The sequence below is a fragment of the Berghia stephanieae genome, chromosome 2 (genome assembly GCF_034508935.2).
Source record: "Berghia stephanieae isolate SIO BIC M18660-M18661 chromosome 2, UCSD_Bste_1.3, whole genome shotgun sequence".
In the NCBI taxonomy this organism is placed as follows: domain Eukaryota; kingdom Metazoa; phylum Mollusca; class Gastropoda; order Nudibranchia; family Aeolidiidae; genus Berghia; species Berghia stephanieae.
The window spans coordinates 60,975,340-60,999,122 of record NC_088361.1 but is presented as its reverse complement, the minus strand read 5'-3'; the positions used below and the strand labels follow the sequence as shown (position 1 = coordinate 60,999,122).

The following is a 23,783-nucleotide window of genomic DNA, read 5'->3' as shown; positions in this document are numbered from 1 at the left end:
TTATAATGATAATAATTGTAATTATCATCATCGTCATTATCATTTTAATGGTCTATCTTTGAATATTAAAATCTTGGAGAAGAAAAAAAAATGATGTGAATATTAAAAAATGAGTTATTATTTTAGAATTTCCTTTGTTCTTTTCACAGTACCAAAACGCTGAAGCTTCTTGTAGTACCCAAAGATGAAGACATTCTTCAGATGGTAGGTAGACTTATATTTCCAATTACTTTCGTCTTAGTTCCCATTTTCTCTTGGTCACTCCAAGAGTCTTTATCACAATGTTCATTTGTTTCACAGTACTTCATTTGTTACCCTTATAAACCATTTTGTACAAAGTTGCCGTACAACAGAGTTCCCATGTCTAGTACTCTTGTGTCAGCTATCTTACAATATTGATTACTGCTTTTAGCGAGGTACTCATTCATTCCTGTGTTGTTTGAGCTCATCTTTTGATTATGATGACCTGCTCCAAGGTCAAATTCACTTTATCTAGCGGTGAGTCTCTCACCTTAGGACCGGAATGTCTTTATTCAAAATCCCACTGAAGAGACCAGGATTTCTTTTTGTGACCTCAGAATTTTTGTGGCTGTATCCATATTGCACCATTTTAGATAGGTTTTTACATGGAGCTGTCCATTTTAGATGAACTATAAAGTTGAAAAAAGAAATCACACAAGTAAAACTCAGGCCTTTAAATAAGACAGAGCACTGGCCCAGTCATTGATGCCTTTATAAAAGATATCATTATGTTTCTCTATCTCCAGACCTATCAGTCGGAGGTGGTGGGGGACTCAGTGTTTGCCAGTAACTCTTCTCTACAAGACTCAACCTCAGGCAGCTCTCAGCAACTATATAACTCAAGGTGATTTATAGACAAATTAAAATATATGATTTGGACTAATCAATTTTGTATATAGATCTACCATTGCTTAACTTACTAAAGTTGAAACAGAACTATCTTCAATTTATATATACCCATAATTCAATTTGGTTACAGCAACCATTTTTGCAAAGTATAATAAGAATTTTAATAAATAGCGAGTCTTTTTCTTCTTTTCCTCAGCTGCTTCTCAATACACAACTTTAAAAATTTGTATGAACCTCTGAATCAATTTGTCTTAATTAAAAAATATTTTTTCATGATTTTAGAACAATAGGATAGCATTTCGCTTATTACAACTATATTAAAATCGATAACTGGTAAGGATCAAAACTCATAGATTTACAGTATCAAAATTATGAATATCTTCCGCTTATCCATTTTGAAGGAATTTGTTAAAATGGAATGCTCAGTTAATTGAAACTTATACGATATACAAACAGTATCTGAATATGAAGGAATGAATGGCGATCCTTAACTATCATAATTCTACATTTTATAACTATCAATACTCATGTCTGATGAATACAAATGAAAGTGAGCCTTACGCACTTCCAACATTAGTTTGATTGCAAAATTTTGAGATAGCTTGATGTTTGTGCTAAAGAAGATTACATAAATTTAATGTAGACTGGTCAAAAGTAGAAATTAATCAATCTATGATACAGTGTTTCCACAAATATGTGCATGTGTTATTGTTATTAATCTGATGTTTGAATACAGATAAAGATGAGTATTTTCAGTTTTTCATTGCTTTGAGTGGTTGGTTGTTGTTATCTCCTTGTATATTTGCTCACTTGTGAAATTTTCAAAACTGTTCTAATATACTGCAGTGTATGATTTATAAAAATTGAACTGAGAGGAAATATAATAAATAATATATGAATTCAGAAAATAGCTTTGATAATTATCAAATTTAATGATTCAAGTTATATTCATGTTGATTCTCCTATATCCCCAGCAATGAACGTCAACGCTTATCCCACAATCAGCAGCAGCATTCTCATCTAGCTGGGAAATACAGATCTGTCTCCTGTGAACAAGAATTTCTTCAGTCCCCTAGCCCTACTAACAGGAAAGCTCCACCACTTCATCAAATTCAAAAGCAAAAAGCAGCTTTTTTATCTCAAGACTTATCGTCATCATCGTCCCACTCATCACCATCCTCATCAGCAGCAGCCAAGATGAGTATCGCCTCCAACATACCAAGTAAAACTAAATATTCCTTTGGCCTCTATTTCCCACCCAAAACAACAGCCCAGAGTAGTGTTAGCAGAAGTAGTGCTGGCATCAACAGCAGCAGAACTATCAGCACTGAGAGCTTAGGTGCACAGGGAACTGAAGACTCCTTACCACTCAGCAGCAGGCCTTCAGATTCAAGTGGTCTGCAGAGGAGATCATCCGATCCCAAGTACAGAAAGTCATCTTTAGATGAAACATCTTTCAAGGGTCAATCGTCATCTTCGGCAAGATCCAGAGATTATTTCATCAGATACTCTGCAGATAAATCCAATAGTGATGCAGCTAGAAATAGTAATAAATATTCACTGAGGCATTCCACTCATGAAAGATCTGGTTCTGATAAACCTGTTTACATCATAACTCGATCTCAAACTGTGTCATCAATATCTCCTACCCATTCAGTTGGAACCCCTTCCTCTTTAACCTCATCACCGTACTCAAGGCGTTCTGGAGATTTCTCTAAAACATCTAGAAGACGTATCAGTGGTGATGAAGCAGAGTGTAAGTCAGAACTCTCTAGACAAGTCAGAAATGTATCAGCTTCTTCAGCAGATTCATCAAAATCCATCAGTGGCAGCAATTCTGGCAGGATTAAGTCTGATATTCATGTTTCCTCATACACGAGGGATACTAGCAATGGAGTGGCAAGTCAGAACCAACCTACAGCAAAAGTTACCACAACAACCACCACTCCTTCCTCATCAGCAAATAATAACAGCAGTGGGGGAGCTGCAGAAGGAGGCACTAAAACTTTGGTCGTACGCATTCCATGTGATCAACAGCAACCTATTGTCACCATATCTCAAGGGAGAGAATCCACAAATCAAACCCCTATTAGACAGAGTTATGGAACAGCTTTCGCTCTCAAAAGAGCCCCTACAGCTACTCATATTGAAATTCAGAAAGCTATAGGTAAACCTATTGTGTCACAACGCAAGACTCAGTTTGAGTTGAAAAGAGAGGAACCTTCTCAGCCAACTGCTAGGATCACTCATCATAACAATAGGTATAAAATGGAAATTGATCGTATACGAACACAGCCCAAGTTTTCGAGTCTAGCAAGTCGCAAGGCCAGCTTTGAGCAGTCCCCTGACAGGGACTACGATGAGGATGGGAGAGAGATGACTCCAACAGGAACGGATCCTGGCTCAGCTAATCAGAGTCCTAAGCCAGTGGTTAAAGTAAGTCATTCAAAGGTGGAGACCAATTTAGTTCATTTTGTTGTAAACACCAATAAGTTGGTCCGATGTCAGTGATAATTTGTTAGCGCATCAAATGCAGGATAATATAAAATTTTACATATCATTTCATACTTATAATTTTATAATCCTGACAAATTTTCTGTGTCTCAAAAGACAAATTTATGAATATTTATAACTTTACCAAAATCAAAAAAGTCATGATGGAGATCAGACGTTGTGATATTGAGAATAAGGTAATTTTTTTTTCATTAATTATGTTTTGTTTCCTCCCACACTTCTCTCAATTTGTATCAAGCCAAAAATCTATCATGGAAACAGGTTTTCTAATATATTGTTTTTCTCTTGTCACTTTTTATAGATTCGTAAAATCTCGACAGACTCTGGGACTCCCTCGTCATTACTGTCTGGATATCGGGAAAGAAGTTCAACAGCTCCTAGTGGTTCATCAACCTCAGCAACTAACTTGGAATCTTCTCCCATCTGTATCTACGTAACTCCTGGCCAAGGGGTCAGTACTAACAATAAGAACAATAGCAACAAAAGACCACAACAAGACCTACAACAACAACAACAGCACTCGTCTATGCTGGTTTCTGTGATTCCAGGACAAAAACAAACAATGAAAGCATCTAATAAGTCAACAGCTACAGGAGAGACTACCATCCTAACACGGAGCAATTTATCTACGTCACCTTTTCAGGATGACACAATGTCTCACCAACACACACACCAGCATCACCGCTCCTCTCCGTCTCCAAGCAGTCTCAGTACAGGAACCATGGGTGACTCAGGGGTGTGGGTGAAGAGCTATCACAGTAGCAACGATATGCTGGACTCTTCTATATCCTCTTCTCCTAATCCTTGTTCAAAAACTACAGCAGTCAGTGGTGGTGGTGATGGTGTTGCTAGTGGTGGCAGTACAAGTGCAGGTGTGTTTGTGTCTGATCCTTCAAGTCAGGATTATACAGATGGCCGCCATCATCAGCTGTTTCCACGACAGAGACACCAGTCTTATATGGAGGCAATGAACTCACCTAGAGGTAAGATAAAAATTGATAATCTTGATTATTACATTAATGATGATTATAATAATTATTATTATAATAATAATGAATAATAAAAATAATAATTAATAATAATTATAATAATAATGATAATAATAGTTATGAAAGTGGTAATGATAACAACAATGATAATGGTAAGGATAATATTATTATTATCCTTATTATTATTATTATTATTATTATTATTATTATTATTATTATTATTATTATTATTATTACTATTACAGTCGACTCCACTTAATCGCACATCCTCGGGAGTGCGGGTTAGTGTGTCGATTAAGCGGAGAAGCTAAAAATAGCATCTAAGCACCAGCTTTCATGTGCGGTTCATGTAGGACCTTCTCCTCTGAGTTTTCTACAGGCATGGAACTGCCATGGCCAAGACATGGCCTCAACTGAAGATTTTTGTGGGTTTTTTTAAAATGTAATTTTGTTGGGGATTTTATTTTTTTTTTGGGGGGGGGGGGGTGGTTCTTTTTGTTGTTGGTTGTTTGTTTTTTGGGGTTTTTTCGGGGTTTTGTTGTTTTTTTTTTTGCCAATGTTGGCAGATCATGTGTCAAGCAATCGTCTTGGATGAAGTGGCGTAGTTTGTCCACCATGTCAAGTTTTTCAGTTTTTGTCAGGAGCGATGTGTCACATTCCAATGGCTCATCCTCATTTTCATTATCTAGACATTGTCTTTTGTGTGGTTGAATGGGGTCCAGTAGCTCCTGAGATTTCAATTCACCACTGATGGGTATATTGTTGTCCAATCAAGATGGAATCAATGTGTAGCGATTAAGCGGAAAAGGTGTGCGATTAAGCAGAGTGAATATATAGAAAAAATTCTGTTTTTCAGGATAAGCGAAGTGTGCGATTAAGCGGAGTGAACTGTATTATGATTATTATTATTATTATTATTATTATTATTATTATTATTATTATTATTATTATTATTATTATTATTATTACTATTATTATTATTGTAATAATTATAATAAATAATAATAATAATAATAATAATAATAATAATAATAATATTATAATAATAATAGTAATAACATTAATAGTAATAATAATAATGATAATAAAAACAGTCATAGTAAGAATACAGGGTGGTTTGTCATTTTTTTATTGAGGTGAATGGTTATGAAATTGAGTAAGGAACATTTCGACATTTGCATGAAATGGAAAATTCATTCAGAATTTGATAAACTATGCATATAGATTGAACAAAAGTAACGATTTAGTGCAAAAGCTGCTTTTCCATATAATTAGAGGAAGAAAAACAAAAAACGATATTTACATCACATTTCAATATAAAAGTCACAGTTTTGATAACAATTATGATCAATACCATTCATCATGATTAGCAAGCAAATTAATCATGAATACCAGTGTGATTTATTGTCCTCCATGTTTCCGCGTGATCACCACTATTTCTCCTTGACAAGTCAATTCTCCTTTTTAAGTCAACTCAAGTGTTTGCTAATATCTCTTATGTAACTGATTGCATAGCTTTTTTATTATTAGTCCGTGCTCATCCTTATCGATACTCTTAAGGGTCTATAAAATAAAGGTATTTTAAACATAAAACACAGCTTTCTTGTTCGCATGACACAGGTCTTGTTATCAAGATGAGATTCCAGGCTTATTTTAGTAAAAAAGAAAGCAGGAGACCTTTTCTGATATGATGAGAATTCTATTTCAAAAATCAGTAACTGGATAAATAAAATTGAATAATTTATCTATGCAAAGCAAAAAGAATAATGATCTCGAGTTGAATCATTTTTCTAGAATTTCACTTATATAACAAGTCACCTAAAACATTCACCTTTAGTAGTAGTAGTAGTAGTAGTAGTAGTAGTAGTAGTAGTAGTAGTAGTAGTAGTAGTAGTTGTAGTAGTAGTAGTAGCGCCATAGCCACCTAGTGGTAAGCAAGAAAAATGGGCGTTTGTGGAGTGGGCTGGTTGGTAAAATACTCCATGTAAAAAGTGGCACCAAAAAAAGTGCATCCTCTAAAACCTCTGTTACAGTCTGTAACTCGAGTCAATTTGAAGGATAAATTAACCAAATTGAAACAAAACTAAAATCAACCATGAAAGCCTCATGCCAAATTTCAAAAGCCTAACTGGTCGGGTAACAGAATACAAAAATACGGCAGCTGCACATTTCAACAAAATACCTGTATGTGCATGAAAATTGAAATTCGTAATAATGGTGCACAAATTTCCAGCAATAAAATGATAGGTTTTTGTTATGGCACACCATGTTGGTTGTAATAAAGATACAAACTTCAAATATCCATTGTACCTTTTACTATAGATAGTTTTTTTTTACTCTCAAATTTCACAATGTGGTTCTAACATTGAGTGAGTTATTGCAAATTTTCATACCTCGCTTTTTTGGTGCCATGTGGGGTACATGAAAAGCTTGACAGTTTCATACTTCACAATGAGCCTTACCTTTGTATTTGTTTGTAATTTATGTGTTCAGTTTTTTTTTAAGAGGGGGTGGGGGGGGGGGGGGGGGGGGTTTGGGGAAGAGAAAGAGCAAGTTGTTGCTAGTTGATTTATTTTTCGTATCTGTACTCTTAAAAAACTGCATTTTTTGGCACCTCTTCCTAAAATGTTGCCAATAAGAAATGAGCATAGCATATGACATGTTGTGTAACAGTCTTTTATTTTCGTTCTTTTTCTCTAGTCATTTATTGACATTATCACAAATGTTCAACATACGTGCCAAAGTGAAAATTACTCCTTATTTCCACCCGGACTCGTTAAAATAAAAAGTATTGTCTGTTAATCAAATTTGACTAGTTGGTATACTGAGACATATAAAAATGATGGATAAAACATGACAACATAGCCATTAGAGGTTTGAAAAAAAAAAACCTGTAACATGCAAAATGAAATCAATAGATTTAAAGTGATGAAATTAATAGAAATAATTTCTGTCCCATACTAAAAGCTAGCACTCAGTCAGACTGAGCTTTCAGGTGGCCGGCATTCTCATGGAAACCACTGTGATAATTATGTGAATCTGTCTGGATATCTTTGTTATCTAGGCTATATTATAACTACTACTATTAATGATTTTATTTTTTTTGTTCTCATATGAACTCGCCACTTTAAACTTATTGAGCATTTCCTAATCATGGTTATGCACAACTATAATTGCTATACAATATTGTAATTTAATGCAGTTAAATTTCAACTTTAGTTTCTTAGAATTAGTGATTACATATTGACATTCATATCTCGCATTATTTATTCTTTTTACACTTCAAGTTATACTTTTTTGATATTAAATGTAGTGAAATTAGGTAAGATAAGCCAATAATAATAATAGTCTTGCTAAACTCATATATTTTTGGGAAATATTTTATATTTTCAAAAAAAATTTTCATTACAGATAGTGCTGCCATATCCCAATCCACCGATGCCCATTCACACCATCCTCATCAACAGCAACAACAACAACAACACCAGTTTTCACGAGGCATTCATACCCAATCCCCTCAACAGATGTTGGCTCAGTCCCAAGCCATCCCACATGTGCCATTGTCCTCTTCTTTAGTTTCTCCATCCCCCTCTGCGTCCTCCAGCACCACAACATCTCTCTCTCCATCACCGGCCTCCATCTACCCTGTTCAACCAAAGGAAGCAACCATCATTGTGGAAGATAGTGGATCTCACACAATGAGATATTCACCAGTCCCTCAATCAAAAACTGTAGCCAATCAGTCTCCTCATAGTGGCAGTAGTAGTAACAGTAGTCAGCATTATCACCGTCCTCCTCCTCCTCCTTCTTCTCCTCACCATCATCTGCAACAACAACAACACCAGCATCAGCATCTTCATCATCAGCCATTAAAACAACATAGTAATAGTGACAGTATGTTCCATGCTTCATCTTCAACACACAGTCTGGGTTCCATAATTGGAGAAGATCCTACTCAGCCAATTGGGATGACGGGTAAATCCTGTTTTCATATTGAAGATATTTTTAATTATGTTATATATTCTTTATGCTGTCACGATTCAAGCTATACAAACCAAAATATATTATAATACAGTCACATTACAATTCAGGGGGATGGGGGTTCCCTTTAAGTCTGGGAATTAAAAATAATTAAGATTGTTTATTACATAAAAGCTGGGACTTAGAGTTTCTCAAAATGTGGACAGATTTTTAAAATCGATTTAATGAATATATGAAAGTATAGTACATGGGCCACAAACTATTTCAATATAGAAGTATGGAAATTGGTCTAGTTCACAAAGTATTCAAGTCTTTCTTCCCATTGGATCCATTGATTTGTTTCAGATAAACAAGCATGGGTCCATATATTGCATTTTAATTGTTACACTTCGTTTAGTCAGTCAACAAACCGTGTAATACCAAATTCCATTTTTATATTGTACAAATTGCCTGTATAGCAGACCTTTGTGATGAGTGAGTAAAAAGGTAGACAAATGTATGATTATACTTTGTACACGACACAAGCCTATCAAATTTCCTTCTTACTTCTGGTTGAAGCACAGTATTTCACTTACATCAGATGAGGCCGATAATGTAACTTTGCAAGTTGGAAGAAAAAGATGAAACATATTTTGATGAAAAAATAACCAAGTTAACCCTGAAATGTAGAAAGAGCTAACTTTGTCAATTCAAGAGATTAACATAAGATCCCATTTGTCTAGAATAGACAAGAAAATGTTATCACTGTTAAACTTCTAAATTTTCACCAATCTTTTTTTTTGTCTTGCAAATATTTTTACTATTTTATTGCTGTCTTTTATAAATTTGAACAGGTGAAATAGGTCAAATGTATGATGCGCACAAAGACTCACACCAACTTAATCTGCATTTTCTTTCATATCTTGTAGTAATGTCAGCAAGTGACAGTGCTGTTTCTCTCTGTGGACCTGGTTCATCAAGTGATGTCAGTAAATCCAACACAAGCCTGTCTGTCACAATGAGAAAAAAAGCGCAAGGTAAAATGCCATTGATATAACATCAGGATTCTTCTCAAAAAACTTTCAGTCATCGAGTTCTAAGTTTCAAATCTTATGTTCTATGTGTCAAACATAAAATACATCTCCAAGATTTTTTGCGCCTTTTAAAAAGATTTTTTAAAAATATCTAATCGTAGGGAATGAGATGTGCAAATGGATTAGATATTACAAACATCATAAACGTTAGTTTGAGCTTCACTTTAGCATTTCAGGTTTGTCAGGTTTTTTCTTTCCCTTGGCAAGATTAGATTATCAAATCAAATTCAAAATTTAATAAATTTGAACAATTTCTGGAGACTGGCATCCTGATATAATTTCGCAATTCATTTTGGGGACTTTTTTTCCACCTTTTAAGAATGATTATTTATAAGCGTAAATTCACTTATACCACAGTATTTTTCAGAGTATTCAAAGAAATTCACTCATGTGTTTTTCCTTTTTTAAAATTTTAATTTTTGCCTACAGAGAGTCTGGAAGATCAAGCCAACAAGCTGCACAGACGGACTTCTTACCTGATGGCCACGGCTAAGGACAGAACCAACACAGTGCCAATAGAACAGGCCTTTTCTCCACAGCAGCCAAACTCGTCTGATAAGCAACAGTATGTATTTTTTCCCGCTCAACAATCTGTTTTTGTTTTCTACTATTGACTGGTAAATTTTTGTATGCTTAGTATGTTTTAACCAGAACTCATTTTAGCACTTTCTTAAAAGATTTAGTCAGGTAACGGTTCTGTCTTTCTCGAGAATGCCTTTACAAACTATAGGTCTGTATTGGTTTTAGTATTGTAATTTGTTCATATTTCATCTCAACTTTGTCTGGTAAATGGATTATTTATTTGAAACAAAAGTGGGAGTCACCTTGCTTTGTTTTCATTTTATCTTAAGATACTTATCTCATCTCTTTCATTTCAGACAACAGTCAGGTCCTGTTCGTCAACCAAGCACTGTCAAGTTAAACAAATTCTTTGGTGAACAGGTAATGTACTTTGAAATATTTTATTTATATTTTGGCATGAATCAGATAAGTAACAAATTTACACAATTTTTAGGTCCAAGCAAAAATGAACCCAGGTCTGGACACCAGGACAGATTGATCGAGGTGAAGATAAAATAATTCGAAACAATTTTCTGCAACTGATTTCCTGTCATATAGTAACATATTTATGAAATTGATCACTTAATTTACATAAAAAGACAATATTCTTGAACATTTAAAATACACAGTTTTAAGAAATCAAAAACCGATAATTGACCAAAAGTCTGGGGTTTGTTTTTTTAGCAACTCAACATTAAGTTACTAAAGTGAGAATTGTGACTTACATGATCTCAAAATGTAGAAAGTGCTGTAAATTTTCACACTGGCAAATCGAGAAACATGCAATTCCTTCAGGGAGATATTTATATACTTTATTCTATTCCTTTTCCTTTTATTACTCATTTCAATTAATATATTAACAAGCATGACATTGTTTTACATTGATGGGGTTGTTTAATTATTGGGGGTTTTTTTGTTTGGTTTTTCTTTTTTTTTTGGTGGGCGGGGGGGGGGGGGGGGGGTTGTTTTTGTTTTGTTTTGTTTTTTGCTGTTTTTTAACATTTTATTTCGATTTTGTTCATATTTGTAGTTGGAAGAAAATTTCTAAACTCTCACAGTAAAAGTTGCAAAGTATAAATGGGATGTAGCAATTTTTTCCTTTGTGTGTGTTTTTTTCCTACTAGTGTTTGTTACTTGAGTTGCACATACCGAGCTCTTGAAGAATGTTCCCTTTAAAAACTTTATTTGTCCTTTTGTTAGTCTACTAGGTTATTGATTCAATAGAAGCTTGACACTATTATCTTAAAATTATGAATGATATTATTACGTAGCAACCTGATAAACAACAGACATAAAAAATATTAATCAGACATATAAGGCAAATGGCATTTGATTTTTGGTTTATAAACAGAGGCTTTATTCAAAAGTAACAGGCATAACAAATTTCAAGGCAATTATTCATCATTGTGATGTATTGATTCAACACAACCAAAGTATCATTTTAGTCATACATTTGATATTTGTTCCCTTCAGATTCCAAGCATTGCAGAAAGTCAAGAGACAAAATCTGTAGATGACGATGAATGCACCCCGCCTCCTACTTCTCCCCCTGAGATTATAAGGAAGGGGCCGCTGTCCTGCAAGATTGCAGTCATGGAAGGAAAGGTTTGGGCAGATTGATCTTCTCTTCCCAATCATAAATTTAAACATGGGGTCAGCCCTTAGTCAGATCTCTCATGGGTTTAAAATTGCTACTGTTCATGAAAAAATAATTGTTAAAAATAATGATTTCAAGCAGTGTAAGGTCAACTTTCTTCCACATTTTCCAAAAATGCTTCCACATTGTCATCCTTATGGTGTACTTTATATTTTTTATCCTTGGGCCTGCATTAATAATTACTTGTCTTTTTCTTTATTGCGTGTAACATTAAATTAACAAATGAAAGACGCAAGTTCAGTTCAAGGATATAAGATTATTTTTTCCTGTTTACCAAGTAGCTGGATCAATCAAAAATTATTGTAGTTACATTACATGGGACTAGCCTCATGTGAGGAAGAATATAAAGATTATATTTTTCACATGTTATAAAGAAATAGGATCATTAATATGGTTGTGGTTTAATTCTGTGCTCTTCTGACTAAGAAGCTATGATATATGTTTTTTTGTTGTTGTTGTTTGATTGTGGGAGATTTTGTGTTTTCTTTTTTGTTGTTTTTTTTTACTTCTGGGGGGGGGGGGGGGGGGGGGTATGTTGTTTTTTTGTGTTTTTTTTTTCAAACTATTTGTGTTATGTTTTACAATTCCAGAAATGTAGTGACCGAACCTGGAAGAATGTCTATGCCATACTGAGACAGACTGAAATGTTTGTTACAAAAGATCCCAGCTCCTCTGTGAGTGATAATGTTTATTTTTTGTTTTGTCTTATGGTGTTTTATTTTTTCAAACGGAGATAAATAGGCACATAACAACAGCAATAAATTAGTTGAAAAAAATGCTAAGGATTGGTAAAATATACAAAACTTTTTTATTTTATTTCCACCTGATGACTACTTACCTTATCCCTTGTAAAGCTCTTTGAGCATGTTTAGTGGATATTGTGCAATACAAATGCTCTAGATTTTTTTTGTGTGTGTTTTTAAAAAATCAAATTGACTTTGTATTTGTCTCTATTGGTAGAAGCAGAAGATAAGATCTGTTGTAATGCCTTGTTATGTTAATCACTTTTGAAAACATGACATTACTTTTTAACCGTCTTTAAAAAGGTAGAAGCAATAGATAAGATCTATTATGGCCACATTGCAGCTTGAAGCAGTTTTCAGAACACCATTTATTACTTTTTAACAACCCTTTAGGCTTCCAGTCACCATTTTGAGAGTCAGGTGATTCCCCTCAAATCATGTATGGTTGAATTTGCTCGCGACTACGCCAAGAAGAAGAAGAATGTATTCCGCCTGACGACACATCAAGAGTGTGAGTACTTGTTTCAGGCTGAGGATAGAGGCACCATGCTGTGCTGGATTCAGGCCATCAAGTCCATCAATGAACCAGAGAAAGCTGAAAAAATGGTGAGTCTTTTTACTTTTAGTTTGTTTATGATTCTTAAATTCTTTCCAAATAAATCCGACATTTTCACTTTTTTTTCAGTAGTGTTGACTTAGGACAGACAAAACTGTTATTTCATACAAAACTATATGTGGCATTTTGGTGATCAGTCTGTGGCCACTCTTTTGTTAACAAAATTTGGCTTGGACATTTTAATAAAAGAGAGATACTGGGTGGGGTTCCTGACCTCCCATAGTGGGCAGGGAGGTACATCGTGTGTCTTCTATCCCCTTATATCTGTTTTCCAACATGCTTTCTGTCTTTGTCTTGAAATGAGATTACTGGCCGGAGTTCTGGCTGGAAGGGAAACGGTCAAATGCATAGTTATTGTTTTGGGAGATGATATTTTTTTCCTTGTAAATCATCTCTCTGTTATGTATTATTATATTTCTTATTTTTAATGTATAATGTAAGCATTTGAGTGTATTCCTCTTTGTTGGATTTTGTGCTTGTGTCTGGATGAGACTTTTAGGTGATCTCAAGCTAATTACATTGATGGTATGCTCTTGGAATCTACATCTAATCCCTATTTGTTCCCAGTTCCCCTTTGTCTTACTTTCTCTTGGGTGCTTTAATTGTAATTCTAGAACTTGTTACTATCCCATTTTCTTCCTTTTTACTGGCGCTGATATAACCTTAATGTGTTGCAAGCGCCGTAAAACCCTAAAAAACAAAAGTGAGAGATAGTGAACATATGAGTTTTTAACAATTATGGATAACCCATTTGCTTTTTATACCTTCCATTTTATTTACTGTACATACAAGTTTTATCTTTTCAATCTGTGGATCTTCAAAAAAACCAAAAACATGTTATTTTTTTCTCACTATTAGGATGAGATGATAGCTCATGAACAGGCAAAGCATGCCCCAGTGCCCGTGGAAGTGCATGTTGTTCCAAGCAACAAACTCTCTCCTCCACTGGGCCACATGGCCAAGAAACTGTCTGGCCTATCACTAAGGTCCAAGCTGACGGCATCCCCAAACATGAGACGGAAGAAATCAAATGCATCTGAGAAAGACAAAGGTAGAGGGTTTATCTTAGGTTTAATTTCACTAACTGACTGAACCGTAATCCCGCTCCCCCCCCCCCCCCCCCCCCCCCCCCCCCCCTCCTACACACACACACACACACAAATTGTTCATGCCATAATCTTGGCGGTTAATTTGTTATATTTTTTAATTTGGAAATATAATTACGCTTTAAGTTCTTATAATGGAAATAGGACAAGAGCCTATAAATCAGAATAGCAAAGTGCTAAACAGGCAAATTAGGCTTAGTAGTCCAGTTAAATTTCCCTTGTCAGTTTTCCGAACCCCCTGTAACCAACATATAATTTGCTCACGTGCTACCTTAAAAAATTATTAACTTGTCATTAACCCTATTTCATTAATTATTGAAATCTCAAAAGGTGTGTTTAAAACAGTGCTAGACAAAGCAAAGACAAAAATACAAGAAAAAATCATCCCCAAAAATATTTGAAAAGGTGTGTATGAAACACTCCCAGACTGTTCCAGATACACCTTTTCAGATTTTTATCTTACACCAGTGCCTGCTCCCTAAATTGTTACTTTAATTGTTGAAATACTGTAATTACAGTGCATTGCATCTGCCAGTACTATTGATGCTGTTATCATTATTATTATTATTATTATTATTATTATTACTATTATTATTATTATTATTATTATTATTATTATTATTATTATTATTATTGTTATTATTGTTGTTATTATTATTGTTATTATCATTATAGTCATTGTTGTTTTCATTGCATCAACATCGTCATTATCATCATCATATCACTATTGTCATCATTGTCAATAACAAAATCGTTACTGTTTTTTGTTGGTTTTTTTTTTGGATTCATTAGAAAAACCTGAAAAAGATGACAGCGGTAAGAAGAGCTGGAAGGGTCGGATCCCCATGATGAAAAACCTGAAAAAACACAGTGAGGATTCCTTGGCCCCACCAAGTCTGGACATTGAAACAAGTGTGGATTGCTGCAAGCAGTTTGGGGTACCCATTGAAGATTGCTTTCCATCCCCTTACAATGAGGTCAGTTTAGCTCTCCTTGTTTTTGTTTTTTTCTTTTTTTTTGGTCTATCTCACTCACTTTCTATTTTTCAATTTTTAATTATGATTTTATTTTTTATGGTCTTTTCTTTTCTCACTTTCCATTATTTTTCATTTTTTCTAAAATAAACATAATTTTATCTTATGTTCTCCTTTACCCTTTCCATAAATATAATAAATAGCATTACAGAAAACTTGAAAATCAACAGTAAGAGACTCCAAAATTTTTCTGGTATCCTTAAAATTAGGATTTGAAATATGGAAATTCGATCATGGGGAGTTTCACACATGAATTTTATTGTTTTATTTATGTTATGCTATTGTTTACTCTTGAAGTCCACAATGGAAGTGATTTGCACATAATTCAGAGTCTTTGGCTCAGTGTTTTTTTTTATTTATTAAGTGACGCTTAATGGGTTTTTTTTCAGTATGTCCCTCTTATTGTGGAACTTTGCACACGAATTGTGGAGACCCGAGGTCTGGAGGTGATTGGAGTGTACAGAGTCCCTGGCAATTCAGCAGCAGTCAATGCCTTAATAGAGGAATTCAACAGAGGTATCGATTATGTCAACATTGACAACGAGAAGCTCCTGGACATAAATGTTATCAGTAGCCTGCTCAAGTCATTCTTCCGCAAGCTGCCGGAGCCTCTTGTTAATGCTGGTAAGCGGGAGTAATATTTGCTGATGAATTATTATAGCAGAGACTTGGTCAACTAACTGATTTTATGTTTGTTATAAATATGTAAAATACAATCTGAGAGAGATCAATTGCATGAAAATTGTATGGTTGCTTCATATTTGAGACTGTATGACTGTCCAAAAGTCAGCATATTTGAATGTAACAAGTTAATATGGGATCTGATTTATTATGTTGATGCCTTATTCATTATTGTCATTTGATTTATTGAATTCAATTCCTCTAATCATATACAGAGAGTTATGATGGTTTCATTGAGGCAAATCGTAATCCTGATGGAGTCAAACGAATGTTGAAACTGAAGCGGCTTCTCCATCTCTTGCCTACTCACCATAATGAGACCTTCAAACACATGGCAGAACATCTCAACAAAGTTGCCTCGTATGGAAACATTAATAAAGTAAGTGACTTTCTTGAGTTTAACCCTGAACCCCAATCCAAGCCTTTTGGTGTCTCACCCCTTGATTTTAACTTAGGTTGCCATCTCTTTTTCTTGGCCTCATTGGTCTTTTTCTACTCTTGGGTACTCAAGAGAGTATGCCTTGTGATGTTGCAACATGTTTTCTTAGGGTTTTGTCAAATTCAGCCCGCCTGTTTTGGTTTAAGTATGTTTATAGACTGTTGTCTGGCTGTTTTCCATAAAGATTTGACTTTTAGTCACCTAACGTGAAATTATTTGATGTTGCGATGGGGGAGGGGGGGGGGGGGGGGGGGGGGCTTTTTTAGAATTGCTCTTAAGTCTTATTGTTATTAATATTATTATTATTATTATTATTATTGTTATTGTTGTTGTTATTTATTATTATTATTATTTTTGTTGTTATCATTTTCATTATACAAGAGTAAACTTTAATTCATTCTTAAATAATAGACTAATTTCACTCTTCTTTTCCCAGATGGATGCTAAGAATCTTGCCATTATGTTTGGCCCCACCTTGATACGCAAGAGTGAGGATGACACTGTGTCCCTTGTCACTGACATGTCTGACCAGTGTCGCATCATTGAAAGCATAATCTTACACGTGAGTCTGGGTTTTCCTTCACTTTGGAATAGATTAGCCTGAACCATGTTTTTCTCATAGGTTTCATTATTCTGTCATTCACTCTAGGTATATATATTATATAGGAATTTTCCTAGTCTATATCTGCTATTATACCAGGATGAGAAAATGCTAAGTTATTGAATTTTAAAAGTTAAAATTATCAGAACTACTTATTTCAGTACCTGGCAATTTAAGAAACCTTCTCATCAAAAGCATATGACTTGTATTTAGATTTCATCTTTTGGTCTTTAAGTTCAATTGCATGTACAATTTCTTGTTGTTCCAGCATGAGTGGTTCTTCAGTCAATGGGATCAAGACAGCCACATCCCAATGGAGACCAAGGTGGAAACGGTGCTTCTTGATGAAGGGCATGGCTTGAAGGATGATGATGGTATGGTTCGATATAAGTTGTTTTGTAAAAATGATCTATATATGATTTGCTGAAATAAGAAAAGTTGGGTTGGGGGAGAATGAATGTACAAACTCCATACATGAAAATTTATTTATAGGAATATTAGGGGTGTACGCCTATCTCAGCCAAAGACAAACAATTAAATCTGAGTCAACATCAAATCATTTACTAAACGCTGAAAATAAAAAAAAAAGATTTTAAAAAATTAATTAACACCACCCTTTCATTAACTTTGTACCAAAGGGACATAAAAAATATTGCAAAGTATTTCACTGTTATTTTCGTTATTTGGAAGTCGGAAGGTCTGAGCCTTAAGGTTTTCTCCCATTTTGTGCTTCATCAATTAAGGTTTCAACAGAAAATTATTTCTTGAAGGAAATTTACATTCAAATATGGTGTGACTACAACACCTGTTGTATGCTAATATTTTTTTTTATCTGCTCATTTTTGATCATATCCCCTTATCAACTTGTTTGAGATTTTATCGAGATGGTTGGATGTATTGTTTAAAGGCCAAGTATTTTCATGTCAACAAAAATCTATCGTCATGTCTCATCATTCAACATAGTTAATTCATATTGAGCATAATCAATGACTGGAAAAGTAAGAGGAAGAACGCAAAGCCCTGGCTTCAGTTTTGTGTTTACACACATTACCCCACCTTACTGAAATGTCAATGAATGTTTAGCCATTAGCAGATTTGATATTATAAAAGTGTTTCTCTTGAAAATGGAACATTGGATTAAATACCATGCTAGAAGATAAATAGCATTTATTTAGTCCTCTTAGATCCATTAAAGACTGGAGTTCAAAATTGCCACAATGGTGTTCAAATACCTAAATGATATATATCTCTAGCTTTATTGAATCGTATACACCTATTAGACCACTCTGATCTGAAAATGTTCGACCGATTAATGTTCCCATATGTAAACTATTTCAGGCTGAAAAATCTTTCTCTGTCAGGGCCCCAAAAGTGTGGAACTAATTAGAGAAAGAAATCAAAGACAACTCTGAGCTGATTGATTTTAAGAAACTTTTGAAAACATTCCTTTTCAGGCAAACTTTTGAGTGGTAATAGTATTTGTGTTTTGTGTTTCCTATTGTCTTTTTATGCGTAGTGCCTTAGAGCACTTTCAAAGTCTTTGTGGATTCTGCGCGTTATATGAATTATTACATTACATTACATTAGTGCTAATCTAATTCCTTTGTTTATGTCCATCTCACAGAGGAAGCTGATTCTGCCATAAGCACCAAAGAAATAATCTCCTCTATCGTCGGGGCTGCCAGCCGCAAATTGCGAGATCAACAACAAAAAAGTGAAGACTCTCTTGACAGTGCCTGTGGCATTTTTTCCTCAAATCTGTCCTCCCAAGATGGACGATCATTTTACCATGAAACCAAATCCACAATGGATGAGGCATCAGCATCATCACGTTTAGTATCCTTATCATCCTCCAAGTCCCATAATTCTTTAGCTTCGTCACATGAATCTAGTCAAATATTGGCTCAAGATTATCACTTGACCAATGTCACTACTTCAGAACCAGACTTCCTCGACCTGGAATTTGCAGATGCCAATAGTCCCACTGCATCATCATTTTCTAGACGTTTTTCTGATGAATCTTTACTGGAGAAAAACGATGAATTGGAAATATCTCATGGTCTGGGCACTAGTATGAGTCGGCAAAGCATTCACAATACTTTGAAGAGGATTGGTAATGATGTAAAGACCCTGCTGCATACTTTTGAGCAAAAGCAGTTAATTGAGATGGAGAGGAGGAGGAAGGAGCAGGAGATGATTGAACACGAACATCTCCGAACTCAACTCGAACTTGAACAGGAGGATAGTCATAGTGTGGATGATTGGTTAGCCATGAGAGGAGGAGCTGGAGTGATTTCATCTCAAATGCCAGATCTTGTCAGCAGTTCTTACATTGGAGAGTCTTACCCTTATCCACAACAATCACATAATCCTTATAGTCATGCATTGTTACCAGAGGGTGATCGATTTGAAAGAATTATGGAAAAAGACAGGCGAGGAGGTTTTAAACAGACTTCAGGTCATCAATCTCATCCTCATGGTCCAGCCTTTCATTCTCACCAGAGCAGTTTAGATTCAGGGAATTCTAGAATGTCTTTTGACACTTCCTATGATGACCTCTTATCATCAGTAAGTCAACATCTCCACCGGGAATCTCACTCACCTCAACTCATGTCTCAGATCGGCAGTGCCCAAACTCACAAAGCATCTGGAATGTCAACTAGTCAGTCCTCTTCTCATAGCAGACCAAAGAATGTCCATCTTGCTGTTGAAAAACAGCATCTTCGTCCCAGTTCATTTCGCCTCAGCATGGGTAAGCGTCATGGCTCTCTGGATTCGCTCATCGATTTAATCGACAAAAGAAGTTCATGGGCATCAACAGATTCAGAAGATGGTTCTGATTTACTGACAAGTCTTACCACTACATTTGACCAGAAATTACAAATTTTGGTCAATCCTAAATACAAACTGACTGGGTCAGGGAGCCGAAAACATTACAGAAGTGATTTGGTCAAACCTGCCACAATTGTTTCGGATATGAAGGAGACAGCAATGTGGAGGTCATCTGGTGACTCACCTCGTGGTGAACAGTTGCAGCAACAACAACAACCTCAGTCTCTGATGGGAGGACCTGCTAAATTTAATTCTTATCCCACATCTATTTTGGACTCTGATCTTCCATTCAGAGATCCAAGTCTTCACAGATCATCAAAGCCTGAAGCTAAAATTGGGATTGCTTCCCGTTTTGAAAGAAATGACAATAGAGCGTTGTCATCATCACCTGTGATGAATGCTACTGATTCTGGACAACTGCAAAGAAGCCCGAGAAAAACTGCCTTGCCAGATTTTGGGGCTTTTTTGAACAGACAAAATAATGGACAATCACAAAGAGAGGTTCCTTCTATCTCTCTAACACAACCAAAGAAACTAGATGATAGTGCAATATATGTCCTGAGATCTTTAAACAAAAGAAATGAATCCTCACGGTCCATTAGTAAATCTGAAAAGACAGAAATGAATTCAAATTTAGCTCGTTTGAGTAGGGAAGAAAAAGGATTGATTTCTATGAGCGGGGCCTCAGAAGAAGGAGATAGGCAGGAGAACAAGGAAAATAAACGGAAAAGGAGGAATGAGCGGAAACAAGGTCATCGGAGACATACTGTAGGTGGTACACAAGACTTTGAACACATCGATGCATTAGTTCAGGTGTGCTGTACAACGGATGGTGAGGGAGAATCAAGTGAAAGCGTTAAACTGTCAGCATGGGATCAACTTCAGCCCATTGTGAAAGATGGTACCTCCCCAGATAGAAACTTACAGTCATGGTTGAAAAAGGAACGAACTAGGGGTAGTACACCGGATCTCAGTATTGGAGAATGATAGAAAGATACCATACCTATTTATATTTAAACACTTGCTAGATCCCTCCTCTCTGTCAAAATAAAAGATGAAGGCAGTGATTAATATATATGAAGAGTTTGTTTCCAAAGTGAGACATAAGTCAAATTCCTGTTTTGAGATATTTGACATTTAAATTTTTGACCAGTAGACAACGCAGATTACATAATTTGATTAATTGAAACAGTTATCCTCTTGCTCAACATCAGAACATAATTTTTTTTTAAATCTATCTTTTTTTAAAATGTACTTTGTTATGATTTATAATTTCACTTTTTCTCCAAAATGAGACATATCCACCCAACAGATTTGTGCCAAAGTGAGACATATCCAATTTTGATCAAAATGGATGTAGTCACTCTCAAGATGTTGGTGTAAGTAAGACAGAAATACAGATTTACACCCAAGCAAAGTATGTGCTATAAGCCTACACACTAATGGCAACTCTCAGTATTCTTGATGCCTTGGGGCAGACACAGAAGTTTCTTCTCTAACCAAAGAATGCAAGCTAAGCTATTTGATCATTAGATGAAATCTACTCTCATGACAGTGGTAAAGCAGCCATAGGAAATATGGGGCAACAAAAAATTGCTTATTGGCAAAAGATAGCGACAAAATATAAATTACTTGTCAGGGCTAAATTGGTCATCCTGGTTTGACACAGCATAGCATAGGTTTTTTTTTCTGGACCCTTGTCAGTCTGGAGTCAGCAAATGGTTAGATGGATCTAATCCAGCAATTTGTACTCTACCATAGACTAGAGTCCTGGCTAAATGATAGCAAGCAATTTATGCTGTTAAGTTCCCTCTACAAGAAGAGGGAGGAAATTGTTTTTGTTTTGGAATGTTTAACAGCGCTTGCAACACTCTTAAGTCCTATAAGCGCCAGGGCTTTGTAATATTCAACAAAAGTCCTATCAAGAGCCAAGAAATGCCACAAAATCGTCTGATATAGCACAGAACAGCAAGATGGTAGTGATAGATCAGGGAGAAAAGGAGGGCCTACCAGTAGCACCCAACCAACTCCCGCAGACTAGTTTCGATAACCAGTTTAAGTACAGTCACTGGATGAAAATTAACCCAAGACCAATCATAAACATACGTATTGTAGTTAATTGTTCCATATTGCTCTAGGAAATTTAACCCACAAACTGTGAACTGTGAGGGCCAATTTCAAGTCGACCTAACGTACGACTGTTGTCAGGATATGACTGTCGGTTCCATCAAGAGATCAGTAACTGCGATGCGACTTGAGTTTCTGGAGAAGCTCAAGTCGCATCGCAGTCACTCTCACAGAAAGCGATGGAAACAGCAGTCATATCCTAACAGTTGCAATGCTTCCTACCCCTTCAGTCATAAGCACCAGGGTACTTGTTAGGTTATGAATGTTTAATGGGTACTGGCTCTTTAGGTCATAAGCGCCAGGGGAAAAAGTAGGTGAATAGTAACACAATTTACTAGAAATAGAAAGACGAAACCTGTGCAAGGCCTCACAAAAGCCCAGACTCCTGGTTATAACTCTGTTGGGAGTCTACCAAAGTAATATAGCCAGCAGTCAATTAAATGCAAAGGAAGTTGATTAAGCTGAAAATACAACATACACTAACAGTAAATCCACTTACACTCCTCTTAATATTAAGATACAGAAGGGTATAAATGAGAACACCAATGTAAGTTTCCTCTTCAGCATAAGCATTCTCTATTGCATAATGCAGTCACAAGACAATGTGCATGAAAAGAAAACAAAAATAACTCAAAAATATATTTTATAAATTTAATGACATCAAAACATTTGAAACAGATAAAAAACATGTCAAAGTCCACATCAACTACATGATGGGGAAAATCAAACCAAAGTAAAAAAATAATCCTACTGAAAATTAAAAATGATACAATATCAAACGTGTGGTACTTGCAAAAAATACGGGACTTCTCAAACAAAACCCCTGAACATCCCCCCCCCCCCCCCCACCCATAAAAAAAAAATGTTAAGCAGAAAACATGACTACACATCCAAACCACTTTTTAAAATAGAAAAGAGCCAAAAAATCCCTGCCTTCATGCAAATAAGGAGAAAAGCAGTTCCATTGCCAGTAAGCTGAATTAAAACTGGGGTGTATCAAAAGCTCAGCTTAAAGTTAAATAAGCAACAAAAAAATGTATGAATTCTAAGTCCAACAGTAAAAAGAAAATTTATGAAAGATGCGAAACTTTAGGGAAAAAAAACTGATTGAAAAAAAAATACTATGCTAAATACCCCCCCCCCCCCCCCAAAAAAAAAAAATAAAAACTCTAGAAAACAAAACTGATGGATTAATTAAATTTAAAAGAATAGCCTGGTGTCAACAGCAATTAAAAAAAGGGAACGTAATTCAAAACCCAAAATTTTCGTGCTGATAAATTCACGTGTTGTTGAGGATAGCTAACTCTCAACATGCGCATGTGAGACTTTGGGTGTCGAATAACCTGGTGAAAAGATACACCTGAGTTTCGGGTGTCGAATAGCAATCCATTAAAAAAAAAGACCTTCTGTCAATCCACAGAGAGGGACATAATCACAAGATTTAAGTATGTAGTCAGACAGGTAGGCATTAAATGTATGAAATATGACAAAAATACCCAAAGGAAAACTTAAGCCAACCAAAACTGATTGAATAATTAAATGGTCTGGTGTAAACAGCCATTAAAAAAAACACCATACAGGACACAAAGCATAAGACTCATAAAAACAACGAATATGGAAAAGGGAATAAAAAATTATATAAACACAGTAAATCTAATCTTCATCAGATTCTGGATCCTCTGTAACAGAAGTTGATAGGAGCCAACTATCATACTGTGCCCTGACATCATTACTGACACCAAGACTGTCCAATAAATTGCAAACGTCCGTCTTCTTTTCTTCTTTCACACAAGAAATATCTCCAATCACCTCAGGGACAAAGTCAACCCAACGCTTCCCCTTCTTCAGAATCGAATGTTCACAAAATGGTCCCTCATACACTGACTTAAAGCCAACTTTATCATTGTTAAATTGTAACACCCTGGCATCACTCACTCTGAAGCCCTTTTGAGTCTTTAA

General features: G+C 35.4%; 1 protein-coding gene across 6 annotated transcripts in view; it reads left to right on the top strand.

Moving 5' to 3' along the window:
- The window catches only part of LOC144965277 (uncharacterized), a 105,576-nt gene extending 82,182 nt beyond the window's left edge, over positions 1-23,394 (top strand). For 3 of the 6 annotated variants that reach the window (XM_078900449.1, XM_078900450.1, XM_078900451.1), the window contains 18 exons: positions 150-204; positions 768-865; positions 1,845-3,306; positions 3,686-4,367; positions 7,785-8,348; positions 9,263-9,370; positions 9,857-9,992; positions 10,306-10,369; positions 11,462-11,593; positions 12,236-12,319; positions 12,782-12,994; positions 13,863-14,055; positions 14,903-15,087; positions 15,534-15,768; positions 16,041-16,204; positions 16,701-16,826; positions 17,134-17,239; positions 18,490-22,991. In XM_078900449.1, the coding sequence (XP_078756575.1) occupies positions 150-204; positions 768-865; positions 1,845-3,306; positions 3,686-4,367; positions 7,785-8,348; positions 9,263-9,370; positions 9,857-9,992; positions 10,306-10,369; positions 11,462-11,593; positions 12,236-12,319; positions 12,782-12,994; positions 13,863-14,055; positions 14,903-15,087; positions 15,534-15,768; positions 16,041-16,204; positions 16,701-16,826; positions 17,134-17,239; positions 18,490-20,684 (6,802 nt within the window). In that variant the 3' untranslated portion in view covers positions 20,685-22,991. Of the gene's footprint in view, positions 1-149; positions 205-767; positions 866-1,844; positions 3,307-3,685; positions 4,368-7,784; positions 8,349-9,262; positions 9,371-9,856; positions 9,993-10,305; positions 10,370-11,461; positions 11,594-12,235; positions 12,320-12,781; positions 12,995-13,862; positions 14,056-14,902; positions 15,088-15,533; positions 15,769-16,040; positions 16,205-16,700; positions 16,827-17,133; positions 17,240-18,489 lie in introns of all 6 variants that reach the window. The other 3 variants (XR_013643986.1, XR_013643987.1, XR_013643985.1) reach the window with 2 other exon arrangements.
- The last annotated feature ends 389 nt before the right edge of the window (positions 23,395-23,783 follow it).